We start from the raw sequence: 17,330 nt of genomic DNA, 5'->3' as shown, positions 1-17,330 counted from the left end.
GAGGCTGCAGAAGGATGGAAACCCATCCCAGGGCCTGGGAGGCAGCACCAGGCCGACTGCTCCTTGTTCCTCCCCCTGCTGTCAGCAGCCCTCCGTGAAGCCACGGGCAGGACACCTCACACCTCCCTCCTGCTGCTCTGATCATCCAACACTGCTGAAATTACCCTGAGCCTGAGCTCCAGAGCTCCCAGTGCAGGTTCCCATCTGGCTGCTGAGCCAGGCTTGGAGACAGACCCATTCTGCAGTGGCTTCCCTGCTTTTTCCATGTTCCTTTCAATAAAACCAGGAAATTTCACAGATAAATAAACACTGGAAATACTGAAGCAGCAAAGTCTTGTAGTTACAAGGTTAGGAAACACTACAGTTCCTTTTTTGTGTAGATACCTTTCTCAAAACAATGCAAATTCAGCGTAACCTCACTTTCCATCACCCAGCAGGCAGCACAGGCAGGGTTACTTCCTTGACAGATACCAAATAATTTGTTTTATCCTCATCACCCAGCACAAGGCTGCATTCCTCATGGACTGCACAACTCCAACTCTGCCTTGAGGAGTTAAAGCTCCCTCACAGACCTTCCCACAATGGCCCTCCTGACAGCAGGTTTGAGTGTATTTGGATTTTGACACCTTCCTTGGGAGGTGAAACACTATTATTCCAACTCAGATGGAAAATAGGAAAACTAATAGTTAAGGTTTATTTTGGATTTTCACAAAAAGAGAGTTTGAACCTCTTTTTTTAAAAACCACATGCAAACCAAACCTTATCTACCTTTCCAAGCAATATTTAATATATTTCGATGTAATTCAGGGACATGGTTTCATGGTGGACCTGGCAGTGTCAGGTTTACAGTTGGACTCGGTGATGTTTAAGGTGTCTCAGAAATGATTCTGCATCCCCAATCCTTCCTGGGGCTGGCCCAGATGATCCTCAGAGGTCCCTTCCCAGCCTGTGATTCCCTGCAGCCCCTGCCAGCGCTCCAGACCCGAGCCTGGGGTGCCAAGTCAGGCACACAGAGGGAAGCTCTCCTGGAAAAGCTCAGCTGGGACAGGTTACCCCCTTCACTCCCAGCTCCTGGGCAGCAGCACAGTTTTATGCTCTGAGGCAACATTTCTCTGCTGTTGCTGCCACAAACCCTCTTAACAAGCCTGGCCTCACTCTCTAAATGTTTTGCCACACCTGGAAGGAACGAGGCAGGGACCTTAAAAACAGGTTTTGTCACCACATATGCACAGTTCAACCCCAGAAGAGATCGAGTCCCATGCACAAAATCAGGCAAGACCTGCAGAAAACAGCATACAAGTGTTTTAGGACTAAAAATACACCCAAGAAGTGCCATGTAACCTCAGGTCTGCCACTTCCCAGCTTCTCAGTGCTCATATCCAGCCTCAGTATTGCACTATTCAGACCACTCAAGACAAAAAGCAAAGTTAATTTTTCCCCTAGGAAGGGTTAAATCCACTTAAACAATGTGCAATAAAGACAGAGCAGTGCCCCAGTAACACTGAAGTTGTTTCTATTCCATACAATAAGCTCAGGAAGCAAAATTAAAATCTATCTGCATGGTCTGAGGTCACTCGGGCTAGTAGGGATGGTTATTTTAAATCTGAATATTAAAAACATATGGTCCCCTGTGCAGGTTTCTAGCACAGCTGAACCTGCTGGTGCTCAGCCTTTCCCAGGGAATGCTGAACACCTCCAGAGCCCACCAAGCAGGACTGGAGCCATCTCCAAGGGGGTCACAGCAGGCAGGGCTGGGGCTCCATAGGATGAAAACAGATATTGTTTAGACAAGATGATGAACATTTCTAAAAATTTAATCTTTAATCATTTCTGATTTACAAACTAATCCTAACAATGATGCAATGCATCCCTGCCCCACTGCTCTGAGGCTCATAACTCAAGCACAGCCCATACACAGTGCTAATTAGTTTGTGTTACAGCAAAAATGCTCTTAACAAACAGAAACGTGAAATGGCTTTTGCATTGTGCAATAGGCACGTAAATAATCTTTAGGAGAAGCCCTTTACTGTCCACATCCTGCCTGGGCTGAGCACTGCCCTGGGAGAAGGGAAGCACGTTCCTGGGGCTCTTCCCAACAAGTCTTTGCATGGCCAGGAATGTTTTCACTCCCCTCACTGATGATACCAGGACAGTTCTCTAGGTGTGCACAGAGCCAGGACAGGGCTCCAGTCTCGAGCACTTTGCTGGCAGTGTCAGGGTAACAAAAATCTCACACCAGGCTGAGCCGAGTGCCACCCCCCTGGAGGATTTTGTGCCACCCACTGTGACCAGAGGTGACACTGCAACCTTGATTTGCTAAGCTATTGTAAACAAAAACATAATGCTACAATTGCTGCTTGGTTTCAGAAACTTGATTTTGACAAGAAATTCAAAATGTTACAAAACCATATAATTAAAGGATTATTATGAGAGATAGTTTACTCAAAATGATCCGTTCTGGTTAAGAACATCCTGACTGGGAACAGCATTCTCCTAACCAGGAAAAAGACATCAAGTGTCTGACTTTGCAGCTTATCTATGAACTTATTTATGCTCTGCTCTAAGCTTTAGAGGAGCCAGAAGCAAAAGAACCCATCCTCAACAGAGCAAAGCAAACGGACACTGACAGGGGAAAAATACCAAACAGGGCGAGTTTTGCAAGCTCCCAATATTTACCATCCATTCCAGAGTATTCCATTCTCATGCAAGCATGTCACAATGAGAAAACAACATCTCTATAAGGGTAAAACAAACAGCATTCACAATTTCTGAAAGCATTCTTCCACAATTATTGCACTAGATTAGATTGCCTCATCACCAGGGCCAGAGGCCATTTACACTATTTTCTTTCTTTTTTTTTTTTTTTTTTCATGGAACAGATGAAAGGATTACAGAAAGTTTTTCTGGGGCCAAATTTGGAGCTAATGATGGGAAAATTCTTCTGCTAATCCCCACTGCTAGCAGACTCCTGAGGCTGGAAAAAAAACATCTGAAACAACATCTCCTGGTACCCTGCTTCTATTTTGCTCATCAGCGCAAAATGTCCTGCACAGGAGGATTGCAAAGGCCCATCAGCTTTAAGCAGAGTCAAAAAATCTGCAGGACAGGGCTACAGTGAAAACCTGAGGAAAGAACCACGTGGGGCTCCCATTAAAACCTGGATGCTGCACAGAAGCCAAGGATGGACCCAGCCACATCCCACATCCCTCCGAGGGAATGGGCTTTTCCAGGATATCCTGCAGGGATCCCAGCTGAGCACTTCCTGCTGGCTCCAGAGGATTCTCGGAGAGATGAGTGGAAGGATGTGGAGCTCAGGCAGGCTGCTCCATGGCCAGGGAGCTTCCCACGGGCACAGCTGGCACCGCAGGCCAGGGATGCTCCAGCCCTGCTCCTGCTCCGGCCAGCAGCGCAGGAGGAGCAGGCACCACCCAGGCACCTCCCTCCCGACGGCAAAGTTTCATCGTTCCGCAGTCACTGAACAAACACAAAGGAACTCGCACACAGCGGCTCTGAGGAGTAAACTCTGCATAATTAACGCAGGCCTGGCTCCCGGAGCATCTGCAAAGGCACAGCTACACCAGCCGGCACTGCGGGGAAAATACCTCTGGCACCGCAGAGCTGGGACAGCAAACACCTCCGGACAGCCTCGGAATGGGAAAAGCAGACCTGAGGAACGGCTCTGGAAAATCAGTACCCAACTCCCTAAAGCCTAATTCATTAATGCACATTATCAGCTACTTCTGAACTAAGCCAGGTTTTATCCTAACACCAGGACAAGCTGCAGAAGGTGGGAGCATCCCAGCAGGGCAGGGAAGTGGAAGTCAAGCTTCCCACAGAAAGGGGCGGTTTGATGGAAAATCTGACTCGAGGAAAAAGAAATGTTGAAGCAGCACTTAATGAAGATGAACTTCCCCTGCCTCCCCACAATACAGACGATGCCATTATCACTCAGCACTGGGAAGGAAAGGGATTCCAGGGAAGGGGAAATTACAGGGCAGTTATCCTCATCAACCTGAGCGTGCAGCAGTGACACGAGCTTGGCAGAGCGCCTGAGCAAAGTCTGCTCATGGTTAAGGGCATGAAGTAAGATGTGCACAGGGAAAACAGCCCCTGGAAAATATTGCTAAGGACTCCAGCTTTTCCAGGGTGCCAGTGGCAACAAAATGTCTGACCTTATCCCCCCCATATCCGCCAAAAAAGCCCAAAAAAAAGGGATTGCATAAAGTCAGCGGAAACATGGGAGTTCCACTTGCCCGGCAGGGATGAAGCCAAGTGCTGAGTGATCTGCCCCCACATCTGTCAAGTCAGGCTCTTCTTTTTATTTCCCAACTCTTTTGGACAGCTTCAACCTCTCCTGATGCTGCTTCCCACAGGGCTGGCAGGTCTGCTGCCCGTGGCTGTGGGACATGAGCAGAGCTCAGGCCCTGAGCTCTGAGCAGCCTCCTCAGGACCAGCACACACAGTCCTCACCTCTTCCTTGCCCAAGCACTCAGGAGTTTCCCTCTCTTGAGAAAGAGCTGCCTCTAGCTCAAGGTAGAGCTCCTGTGGAAACAGGAATTTTGCTCAAGGCTTTGTAACTGTCTGTAAGACAAACAGCAGCACTACTTGCATTATTTGTAAAAAGGAGGGTTAAACATACTCAGTTTCACAGATGGCCTCATTGCTAGAAGTCTGGCAAAAATGCAATGGCACGAAACACAGAACCTTCAGGGTCCCCAAAACATAAGAATTTGGGGCACCATCCCCAACCCTCAACAGAGAAATGGGACACAGATCGTGTATTTTCCAGAGGAGAAACCAAAGTTTCACAGAGAGTCCATAAACATGCTCATGCTTCCCACCTGTTTCCTATTTAGAGCAAAAAAAAGAGCAATTAATATGACTTTTTAAGCAATGATTAATAAAAAAACCTATGAGACCACTAATTGAAAATGTCTTTCCACACATGAGGCTGAGGATCAAAATATGACAAGAGCACTGAGCCCAGTCTCTCCCAGCTGCACAAACCCTTCCTTAACAACCTTAAGATTAATAAACAAGGACATATTATAAGAATTTCCTCTCCCTCCCAGATCTAGCTGCGGCAAACAGGAGAGCAATTCCACTTGGCCACTGGCTCCTCTGAAAGGAAATAGGTGCTCTCCTGGTTCAATATTGCACTTAATTTGATCTACATTCATGCCACAAACACAATCATTTGGAGCAAGCAAGGCAATGCTTCTCCTTTAATCACTGCTCAAGGCATTTCCATTCAGATCACCAGGAAAGACACAGAATGAGAATGCTTGAGTAAAGCCCTGCAACACACAAAAACTGTCATAAAATAGAAAAATGCAGAAGATGGAGCACAAAATCAATTCTGTGCTTTGGAGCAGTAATCTCCAATCTCTTTGTTCCAAAGTCAGGCTTGGGGAAACGCCCCAAGTGTTGGGCACAGGGAATGGAGGGAGGCACAACAAAATCAGGGGATGAATGGGCACAATCTGGCTGCTTGAACATAAACCTTCAGTGTCAGCTGCTTGCTGTGTGGGCAGAAGGAGAAATTGTGTGAGGACAGAAGAAAACAAATCCCAGTCTTACATAAAAGTGAGGCAAATCTTGTCCTTACCGTTCTGCTCATCCAGCTCATTCCCAATTTCCTGCCCCATTTGTTTTTGCCTGGATATGATTGAAGAGAGAGCATCGAGTCCAGCATCTTGTTCTGCACCAGGAAAATATATTAAACTACTTTAGAAAGTTGCTGAAATAAATGCCAGGCTACATAAAATAGGCAGAAGTGAAGAAAAAAAAAAATCTACTCTGCTCTGTGCTTAAAGGGCTAAAATGTATTAAGAAAAACACATTAACACAACATGAAAATTAATCTTTATGACAACAGCACTCTTGAAATAATGTGAATGATGGGTAAATAATTTCCCTGCTCTGGCTGGGTCATTTTGCTGAGGATCCAAAAAAAAAAACAAAAACAAAAACAAAGTACACCAAAAAAAAAAAAATCCAAGAATTTCACATTCAGCTGTTACTCAATCAGAAATGCAGGGACTTTCTGGCACGCACCCTGAGCTCCTGATTAGCCTTTTTAAATTTTCCAAGCAACTTTTAACATGAATAAAAGAAAACAGGTGATGCAAACACCAAAGAATTCAAAGAGATTTTTAAAGCTGCAAGAGGGAGAGGGGGTGAGGGCAGTCCAAGTGTGATGTGCTCCTACACTCCTGTGTGAAGAACCAAATCCCTGTGCCCTGCAGGCACCAGGGAGCCCCTCAGCCTCTCCCTGGCCAGAGCAGCCACGAGTGGCACAGGAGGAGCTGCAGAGGGTGCCCAGGGCACAGCAGGGATGCCCAGATGGGGTGGCCAGGACACCCTTCACTCCTCAGTTCAATTACCTATAATGTAATTAAAACACAGCTGAGGTTCCTCCTGGACCATCCAGATTCTCCTCAGCTGCCACAAGCTGTTCCCATGCAGACTGAAGCAGGCTTTATCTGATTTCACTCCATCACTTCCAATACTTGAATTGCCTGGAAATGACCTCATTAACCACCTGACCTCCTCAGGCTGAGGTTTCCCAACACTTCCAAACTTGGAGGTTCCTGATGGGTGCAGAGGGCCAAAATCTAAAGACCCTTTTTGGATGAGCTAATTCTTCCCTCATTCCAATTCAACAAGACATTTAATGCACCCAGCAACACCCCTACACCCAGAGCAGTTATGTGATCACACTGCATACCAAAGCCATGAATATGGGCAAAATCAGGACCTCCAAAATTTAATTTAAGAAGTTGCATCCAGTTAAGAACATTGCAAGCACAGTGCTGCTCCTGCAAATACAGAAATCAGCTGCCTGGAGCTGCTGCACTTGACATCTGTAGATAATAAATAATAAAACTTCAGCCAGGTTGGTGGGTTGAGGTTCAAAGGCTCCTCTCAGGTTCCAGAGATGCTCAGAACAACCAGAAAGGCTCTTGTACCTTCAATGATCCTTCTCTGCTGCTGCCTCAGCTCATCAAAGCCAAGTCCTCTGGTCTCCTCTGATTCTTCCAAGAGCCAGGGGTTGGTGTTGCCTCGTTTGGCCCCTCCTGCCATGAGGCTGGATCTGAAAAAAGTTCCAGAGAGTGATTTCCAACCCCAACCCCCTGGCAGACAGCAGCACACAGGGCTGAGCACTCCACAGGGCTCTGTGCAATCCCAGGAGCAATCAGCCAAAAGCAATCCCCAAGAACAAATCCAACAAATCCAAGTGGTCAGGAAGGAGAGAATTCCTTTTACAGGGATACACAGACTGTATAATATATCCATAGTATAATATATCCATATAAAAGCTTGTTTAGAAAAGGTTGTGTAGAACACACAACATTCCTGGGAATACACATTATTCCTGTATTTACTACGTGATCAATGCACAAACTTATAAAAATACTGCTACAGCCTCAAACAGTAAAAGAATCCACTTGTTAACAGACATGCAAATCAGATGAGACTTTTAATTCCCTGCAATCCTGACCAAACCTAACCAGGAACATTCCTGAATTTTGAGAACTGTAGATGGACACAACTCCCTTCCTGCATTTCCTAGTCTGGCATCAACCTGAACAAGAAGCCAGGAACACACACTCTTAAATGAAAGACTAATTAAATAATGGGTTTTCTTTTCAAAGAATTATGACTTGAGATTGTTCACATTACAGACACTTCCCTGGTGAGCACAGAAAACAAGTTTTCCATGTCCAGGGCACATAAATCCAAGCAATAAAATGAAACCCCACTTAAATATTTCCTCAGTACCAGATTTTTGGTTTGTGCCTTTCAGCTCCTCACTGGTTTCTCCCACAAGAGAAACCTCACGACAGACTGAGAGTCCCCTGAGCCCACAACTGCAACCCAGCTTTGGGAGGAGGCATGGTAAGGTGCTTCCCCCACAGATGTTCACAAGTTGGAGTTTTTGCTTTCTGCTTTCCTTTCTTTATGCTCTTTATTTCATTCCCATTTTACCTTTTCCCTGCTCTTTCCCAGAGCACTTCCACAAACAACCCAAGAACAGAGAGAGCTTTTAGGATCTCTCAAATTCTCAAAGATTTTTAGTTACACCACAACATAAATTTGAATGTTGCAGTTGTTTTGGTGTTTTGAATTGAGCTGTGATGGAGCTGCTCTGCAGAGATGCTGCCCGGTGCCCACAGCTGCTGGCCATCGCTCTGTGGCCAAAGCCCCGGGCCAGGAGCTCACTGTGCACAAGGACAGCGGGGCCAGGAGGGGTCAGGGCCCTGCTGGCACTGGAGGTGTCTGAGCACAGCCCAGAGCTGGGCCCGGAGCTCCTGCAGGAATCCCGGGCAGCTGGGGACATCTCCTGGCCATGGGATGGAGCAGCACTGCTGGAAAATCAGCCACACACGAGAGCTCCTCAGCTCCTCTCCCTGCCCACTGCAACGTGGGCACTGCACTCCAGCTCAAGGTGAAGTCAGAATGAAAAACGGAAAGAAAAAAAACCAAACATTTCTTTGATAAAAGTGGCTAAAAAAAGCACTTTTTATAAATCACAGCATCTCCCTTAGCCTGATGCTGAACACCAAAGCAGAGCCAGCCCTGCTGTGCCATGACCAGCTGGGTGTCAAAGGCAACAGCAGAGAGGAGCTGGGACTCCTCTGCATTCCAGCCCTGCACCTCCATCCATCCAATTCCCATGTATTTATCGAGGCTGGCAATCAGGTTTGATTAGAAAAACTTCCAGCAGGAATGCAGTTTTACACATCACCCAGCTTTCCTCCCTGCTTTGGGGGATTAAATCTGCTCTTTTACCTCCCAGTCTCAGAACTGGCAGCAGGTTTGTGAACATGACAGAAGCATTACACTGCTGAAGATGGAAACATCTCTGCAGCTCACCCAATTCAGTTCAATTAGAAGGACACAAAATCCAGGGTAACAACACCTGACAAAGCTGTTTAACTAAAGCAAAGGGAACATAAAGCTCTCTGCTTGTTAAAAAGAGCACAACTATTTCTGCCTGTTAAAAAACAGCCAAGGCAAGCAAATTTGAAATAATTTGCGGCTCTGTCTCTCTCCCTCCCACCAGTGCTATGCCCTATTCTTGTAGGTTGGGTCATGACAAGTGGTTTGCTGGTTACAATAATCTTTGTGACATGTTTGGTAACTACCTTCCCACACAGCCCAGCAGAACTTCCTCCTGCCTCTGATCCTGCCCTGCCTCGCCTGGCTGGTGTGAAGATTAAAGCTTATCCAATTAGCCACCCACTGCCTCCGCCAAGTTAATCACACAAATCTTGGGAGCCTCACTGGAGTGTGGGGATGGCTTTTGATGATGGGAGCAGATTGAAGTAATTACAAGGCTCAGCAATGTGCCCGAGTATAAAAGGTGATGGGGTTTAAAATCAGGGAGCTCTGGCCCTGCCTAACAAGGGAGGGCTTGTCTTATTGTTTCACTGATAATTCTTCAAACACCTCCCAAGTAACTCAGATTACTCAACCAGCACTTACTTTAGGCCAAGGCCACACATCGAGGCTTAGGGCTTCACAAGACTGATCAGCAAGACTGAGTCTTAAACAAAACCTGGGTCATATGACAATTGGGTGGATGATCACTTAACATTCCCTGAACTACAGAGGGGCTCTTTGAAGCACCCAGGGCACCCCAGCCTGGCTTCACAGGTCACTCTCCACAGGGCTGCTGCTGCACTGGGGCATTCTCTCACTTACAGTGCTCACTCTGTATTTTTAGGAAGCTCCAAGCTAATAAATAAAACAAACTTAATTTTAACATACAAAACAGAAATCATCTCTATCTCTCCAAAAACCCATGAGAGGCCACACCAGCACAGGCACTTCCAAATCCCCTCCAGGCACTGTCCCAGGTGGAGATTTCCCCACAAGAACCTCTCCTGATGGGCAGCCTCCAGCATTCCCTGCATCTGGCAGAGGACTTGCAGCCCCACCAGCACAAGAACTGCTATTCCCATGTTCCTGGAAATTCCATGTTGCTCTTGACACCATTTCCCTGTGGCTGGTCCCACTGCTTCAAGGACTGGGAGCTGCAGGTGCTGGCTGAGGAGGGTGCTGGGCAATCCTGACCACACAGCCAAAGGCACATCAGTCCTGGAAAGCCCCAGCCCACCCCTGGATCTGATCCTGGCACTCAGGTCTTCCCCTGGATGGACAATTCCCTCTTTTCCCACCCTTCCAGAACTGAGGCCAGCCCCATCCCAGCTCAGGAGGCTGCAGCAGGAGCTGGGAAGTAGGAAGGACACCAAGGACTTCCAGAGAACCCTAAACAACTCCTGTTGATCTCATTTCCTAAAGAGCACTTGCCCCCCACAAACCACAGCCACATTCCCAAAAGCATTTGACTCCTGAAGCCAGGTACTCATGGACTGAAGCCTGTTTGGCATCAGGCAAAATTCCTGTTTGGATCAAGGCTGAAATACCTTCCATCTGTCAGGAAAGTGTTCAACCAGGAAAAATGGTGACCCACACTGAAGAGAAAAAAAAATACAGACTCTTCTAAAATGTACCTGGGTAGCTCTTACTGAATGTGCTTTGTGTCCCACAAACACCAGAAGTTGCCTTTATTTTTGAGGAATTCCAAGAGACACCAAGGAAGGCCAGTTAATTTATTGATTCTCTGGTGACTGACAAGGGCTTCTCCAGCCTGAGACCTGGTCAGACAGGAGCAGGAATATTGCCATTCCTCTGTCTCCACAAATGTTTACTCTAAAAGTTTGACATGTGACATCCAGAAAGCCAACATTCCTGGTTGCTTTTCCCACCCCTGCCTTTGGAATGGAGTGAAACCCTGGGAATTCTGCCCCATTAAAGCCCCTGCTCTGACAACCTGCACAGATCTCTCCCAAGGAGAAAGGGGGCAGAAGATACTGAAATTGTTCTTACAAGACAGTTAAAGGAAATGGAACCGGCCCTGCTCAAGGGGAGGCAGGCAAACAGCACAACCTTTCCCTGGAAAATTCCAGTGGCACCTTAATTAAGGCCGGAAGGGGCAGGAATTCTGTCCCCAGCCACGGAGCGTCCTGCCCACAGTTGTCACTTGGGATCAACCCTGAGAGCATGAAAGCACAGCCCTGCACCCCAGAAACAGCTTCAGAGCAGCTTTCAAAGGATGTAAAACTCACTGAGTGGTGACCAAACGCAAAGCAGCTTAATTCCAGGGAAAACCTCCCAGCCCCAGGCCCTGGGACAATAAATATGTGATCAGTGGTGCAGGAAGCTTAATGAAAGGAAGGGCTGCTGGCAAGAACAGGACCTGGGCACCGTGGGCTGTCACATCAGGGCTGGATTAGATATGGAAAAGCAGCACAAGCCAGGCAAGTGTCACCGCTCAGCTTCATCAAACTCCAGGTGCTGATTTTTCTAATGCAGGGAAAAGCTGAGTGTCAGCCCCAGGCACATTCCAGGGTGGGCTCTGCCACCTCCAGAATCCCAAAGCTGGGCCAGGACTCTGCAAGGATTTCAGAGGGACCCTGAGCTGGGAACGGCAGCTGAGCCCTGCAGACCCTGGGGGCTCCCTGCCTGAGACCAGCTCCTGCCAGCTCCTGCCAGGATCCTTCCAAGATCCTCCAAAGTCCTTCCAAGATCTCTCCAAGCCCCTTCCCTACAGACCCACACAGAGCCCAGGCTCAGGCAAGACAGCAAAGTTGGATTTCCTGGCACAAAATCCAGGGCCTGAGCTGTCTCTGCCTGAGCCCCTGAAACCCAGAGCCACAGGGGAGACCATGGAAGAGCTGTGAATTCATCAGACAGAATATTTGGCATCGTTTTTATAAATTTTTAATAAAAGAAGTTAAAAGAGAACTATAAAACATCAAGCCTTGCAACACTAGCAAATAAATACTCTGATGTTATCTTCTGCTGGAAAATACTGGATTCCTTGATTGTTTCTAATGGGGCTTGAAATTATCATGGGATTTTGGTATTTTCCTCCCATTTGCCTCAACACCTTCTGGCTGGGGCAGCCCAAAGCTGAACCCCTGAAGCAGCACCTTGCCACCACTGCCCTGGGGATGGCCACAGCAGCCACAGCAGCTCAGGGACTGCTCAGAGCAGGGGACACACAGGAGCTCTCCCACATCACAGCCCCACGTTTTGCCTCCTGGCTGTTTTACGTGTTTTGGGTGACTCAGCAATAGATTTAAGAGCCAACACAACAACAGGAGCTGCCCTGAGCCCTGGAGAATCCAAACCTTGAACAATTGTTTGGGTTCTAGCCCAGCCTGAAGGTTTATCACCTGCAGCAGGTGCTGCCCTGCTGTCTGGACACCTAAAGATGACAAACAAACCACAATCACATATTAGAGAATGTTTTGGCTTGGCAGGACCTTGCAGATCATCCTGCCACGGGCAGGGACACCTTCCACAATCCCAGGCTGCTCCAAGCCCCAGTGTCCAACCCGGCCTTGGGCACTGCCAGGGATCCAGGGGCAGCCCCAGCTGCTCTGGGCAACAAGGGCAGCCCAGCTTTGGGTGTAAAACACAGCAGGGAACACAAGCACCAAAGCCAAGCCCTCACTGAAGAGACCCCCAGCAAACAGAAATACACACAGGAATGCAGGAAACTCCCAGCTGAACTCTGAGTGCCACCAAAAGCAGTGCCCAGGAGCTGCCACTCGGAGAGCTGCCAGGAATCTGCTGCCAGGGACACAAACACGTCCCTTCTGGGCAAATCCATCTCCTGCTGTTACCTGCAGGGGTCAGCCAGCTCAGTTAGCACCTGAGCAGAGCACAGACCCTGCTGGGATTTGGGGGGACAGTGCCGTACCTGCTCACGTCTGGCTCCGGGCCCTCGTTCCTGTAGGATGCCTCCAGCTGTTTGTGCCGTGTCAGGAGCTCATCCACCAAATTCTGCCTCCTGTCTCCCTCCAGCTGTGTGCTGATGGCTCTGGGTTAAGGACCAAGCTCAGAAACACCGAAAAGCTTTCATTTCATCATATAAAATAACACTTGTTATACATTCTTAATATAAATTAGACTCCCTGATCATCAAAATTAACCATTTTAACTAAAAAAAAAAAATAGCTCCAAGATCTAAGAGGATTGGTCACATTTTTGTGAATGAAATCTGCTGTTATTCTAAATGTGTTTCTGATCTTTACATATCTCAAACAAAAGGCTTCATACAGCGGCCGTAGAATGATCTTTGTCATTATCTCAAAGTAATTAGAGAACTGAAAGGACATTTACTGCCAAATTAGCATTAAGAATAGCATTTCCCCCTCCAAAATCCAACCAAAGTCATTCTTTATCTGGTGGTCTCCAACACTGACAATGTTACAGCACTGCACAGGGTAAGCTCAGGGAAGGAGGAGATTTCTTAAAAGATCTCCACACTACACTGTCAGCACCAGGGCAGGGCCAGGCAGAACAGCCTTTCAGATCAGCAGGGGATTTCTCATCTCACTTCACTGCAGGCTCCTCACACAGACCAGGGGAGCAGCTCCCAGCCAAGGGATCAGAGAAAAAGCAGAATTTTCCTTTGAGCATCTGTTTCCACTTGCAATCCATGAGCAGAGCACCCGACAGCCGCTGGGGAGCAGAGGAACAATTCACACAGCACCTCTGAAGAGCTGTGGCTTCCACAGGGGAGCTCTGTGGGCTTTTCTTAATTAACCTTAGTGACATCCTGAGGGACTTCTAACTCTCTCTTTTACTGCTGAGTGGGTTCAGCAATGGCTGAACTGGTTTGTGTGTGTTTTCTGCCACAGCAGCAGCATCTGCCTGCTCAAGCAGCCACTGGGCAGGGGAGTTCAGCCCTGGCCATCACACAGCACTCAGGGCTCAGGAGGGATTTCTGCTGTGCTAGGCTGAAATTAAACTTTCCTCCCTCAAACCAGACTGCTTCTGGATGCCTTCAGGGAGATGGACATGCCTGGGACTCCTTAACCTGGCTCTTCCAGCATATCCCAGTCTAGCCCTGGGGTAACACTCCTAGCAAAAAAAACCTGAGATTTCCTCCCAAGGCGTATCTCACAGCATTTTGATATCAGTGTGAAGCTGCAGCCCTGTTGTTTCTCAAGTCAGACCAAGTCAGGATACCCCAGCCCTGCCACAGCCTGAACAAAGCTTCCTCCTTCCTTTCAGCAAGGCCTGGCCAAGAGACAGTGCCAGGAGACAACACCAGGAGACAACACCAGGAGACAACACCAGGAGACAACACCAGGAGACAACACCAGGAGACAACTCCACCTGGTCAGTTTGGTGCTGGACAAGTGACCTTGCTCATACACCAGCAGTGCCTGCACAGGGAGCACCAGGGCAGCTCTCAGGTGGCTCAGACATCTCAGACATCTCACTGAGCTCCTGTCAGCCCATCCTGTTAAGGATGGGGACACAGAGGTGACCAGAGCCAGGTTCACTCCCTGGCTGCACCCCAGAGGTGCCCAGCCCTTCCTGTGCTGCAGCTGCCATGAAAATAACAGCCAGCAGCACAGAGAAAGTTCTGGTGACAAAGTCTCCTGCAAAGGGAATGAGGGGAAACCCAGTGGCAGAGGAATGAGAGCACATTTTGCCCCAAGCCCAGAGGGGCAGGGCTGCTGTTTACAGATACATCTGGCGTGTTGACACTGCCCGCAGCAGCAGCTCCCTCAGCTGCTCAATCTTCTCCCTGAGGCTCTGCAGCGAGGACCTGATGGCCACATTGACCTGGGGGAACACAGAGTTTATCATTGGCCTGCTCTGTTTGAGCTGCATGATGTTTCATGCTGCTTCATGACAATATATTTAACTTTTACTGCACAGGAGTGAAGGGCTCTGCAAGCCCAGAGAGCCAGGAGTCACTCCAGGCTGCTTACAAAACAGTGCAACAGTTCCACAAACTCTATTCTAAAGCATTAATGCTGATGAATATGGAAAGCTGTCTTTCAACTCTTTATAAACACACTTATTTATATAGGCAAAACATTTCAGCATATTTCAATATTTTCCAGATAAATTTCCAGCTCTTTCCTCTGATCTTCAATAAAAGTACAGGCACCAGCTTCTTTTCCCATTTGGTTTCTTTCCCAACTACCTGGATCAGAGAGGTTATTACAGGTTGACACATTCCCTGCACTGAACTGCTCTGGACTTGAAACTTAACACTCCAAAGAAATTCAGATTGCTCCATTTCCCTCTCAGCAGCACCCAGGACTCCCAATCCTTTCTCACCACTGACCTGCCCAAGATCCAGATGTGTCTGTTCTCAGTAAAAATTTAATTCAGTCATTCTTCCCTGCTGCAAACAAACCCCAGGCTTGCAGGAACCCTCCTGGGCTTTCTCCCCACCCCTTCCCAACTCTAACTCACATTATCCTCTGACTTTGTCCTCCTCAGATGTTCTCTTCATTCCAGTTATGCAGAAAAAACACTCTAACTGCAATTAACAATGCAAGTCATCCTAATTAAGATTTGCTGTGCCTCTTTGCAACGGGCGGTGACGCCAGCTCCCATGGGGAGCAGAGAGGGACAGCTGCTCACTCTCAGTCCTGCTGGCTTGGGGACACAGACACAGCAGCAACTCTGCAGGGCCAGCAGAGAAGACTGAACCTTCTTTGCTCCCAAACACCACCAGGTGCAACAGAGAGCAGCCAGGCTGAGGCAGCCAAAATCCTGCTCTGGAGCAAGGCAGCCCCACACCCCCATGGCAGCAGATCAAACCAGGATGGGGCTCAGAGGTTTGGGGAATGCTGAAGCCTCTGTGTGGCCCCCAGCTCTGCAATCAGGTAATTAAAGGGCCTTTCATTTGTTCTCAGCTCCAGGTGGAGAATGCTGCATATGAGTGACCCAGAACAGCAACAGAGCACAAAGGTGACACAGCCAAAAAACCACCAAATGCAGCCAACTGGCCAGAAACTGCAGTGGGAGAAAAAAAGATTTCACCTCAGTTTACAGAAAACTAAGAAGAAAGGAAAGTAGAAAGAAAAGAAACCAGTGGAAGTTTTATGATCAGCTCAATGGAGCAGAGTTCACAGATGGTAAGTGCTGGATTAAAATCTTTCCTCACAGTTTATTTTTCCATTTTAGATTTTATGCTCTATTTTTGGCTCAGCAACAAGCAAGAAGTTTGTCAGCCACGCTAATTGCAAAATACTATAAAAATAAAAACCTGCTTACATTCTTCCTAAAAGGCCAATATTGTACAAAGACATTTTCCTGCATTACAGCACTCAGGAGGCACAGGACACGCGACTGCTCAGCCGTGGATTTCTCAACAGGCGTTTCTGTTATGAAAACACCTCTCTCGTTGTTGGAAACTTGTTTAGAGTAGAATCAAACACTGCTAAATATTCCTCTTTACCTGTTAATGGATTAAAGGAAGCTGGAAAACACAGGGCATGGAACAAATGATTTTATGGAGAAGTCAGTCACCTGTGCAATGTTTCCATAAAACACAACCTCAGAGAGTTCCAGCCCCAGAAAGGCTCCAAACAACACCAACCCCACGTTTCCTTGGGTCTGGACTCCTCAGAGGTGGCACTGATGGCAACAGAGGACTTTGCCCTCTATAAATACAGATTAAGCAGCAATATTTTTATTGGTCTTCTGTTGTTGAGGTGTATCTGTACAACTCTGATACGTCACCATCCTGAAAGCAGGAATTTAATCTGCACCTCCAACACTCCAAAGCCAGAGAAAATACCACCCTCAAATCCCACTTATTTGGGGTTTCTGAAACCCCTTCTCAACTCCTGCTGAACTGAGGCAGCCATCCAGCAGCACTGATTATTGTGCACAGCCTGCACACTTTTCCTCAGAATTTCTCCCAACTAAACATCTCAAAAATGACATTTGATTTGAACATTTCTCAGCAAAGTGAGTGACCCAGCAGATCCAGTGATCAGGCCTTGCAGTACAGCTCTGATACAGAGAGGTGGGAGATAAAGCACTGGGGCCTTAATTATGCCAATTATTAAAAACTACCAACTCAAGGGCTTACAGCAAATTTCATCTGAACACAGCCAAGGGAGCAGGTAATGACTCAAAGCTGCTCCTGAAGGGAAGGATGAGGCCTGGAGCCCCAGGGAAAGCAGCATCCTGAAAACCTTTATTTTATTTTATTTCTTAAACAGGAAGTGTGAAAACATGGAGAACACAACATTCCTGGGTAAGCTCCAACTGCTGCTTCTCATTCCTCTTTAACTCTGAGCTTGTATTTTGTTAGAAATGCAGCTAAAACAAAATTCCTATTCTCTCTGATCTGCAGCCACTGCAGAAGGCAGAAGCCAGCCCTGGGGGAGGAACATCTGCTCCCTGTTCACAGAGAGAGGGCACAGAGCAGCTGCTGAGCATCCCAGCATCCCTGAGCCTCTGGGACAGCTCCATCCCAACATCCC

General features: G+C 47.7%; 1 protein-coding gene across 2 annotated transcripts in view; it reads right to left on the bottom strand.

The window, feature by feature from the left end:
- STX8 (syntaxin 8) overlaps positions 1-17,330 on the bottom strand; it is a 93,780-nt gene that overhangs the window by 74,950 nt on the left and 1,500 nt on the right. For both annotated transcript variants that reach the window (XM_015645681.3, XM_015645683.2), the window contains exons 3-6: positions 14,567-14,661; positions 12,782-12,892; positions 6,972-7,096; positions 5,609-5,701 (exon numbers count right to left, since the gene is read on the bottom strand). In XM_015645681.3, coding sequence (XP_015501167.1) covers positions 5,609-5,701; positions 6,972-7,096; positions 12,782-12,892; positions 14,567-14,661 — 424 coding nt within the window. The remainder of the gene's footprint in view (positions 1-5,608; positions 5,702-6,971; positions 7,097-12,781; positions 12,893-14,566; positions 14,662-17,330) is intronic.

The sequence above is a fragment of the Parus major genome, chromosome 18, assembly GCF_001522545.3.
Source record: "Parus major isolate Abel chromosome 18, Parus_major1.1, whole genome shotgun sequence".
NCBI classification, from domain to species: Eukaryota; Metazoa; Chordata; class Aves; order Passeriformes; family Paridae; genus Parus; species Parus major.
The sequence above is the reverse complement of the archived record's forward strand: the minus strand, read 5'-3'. Positions and strand labels throughout refer to the sequence as shown.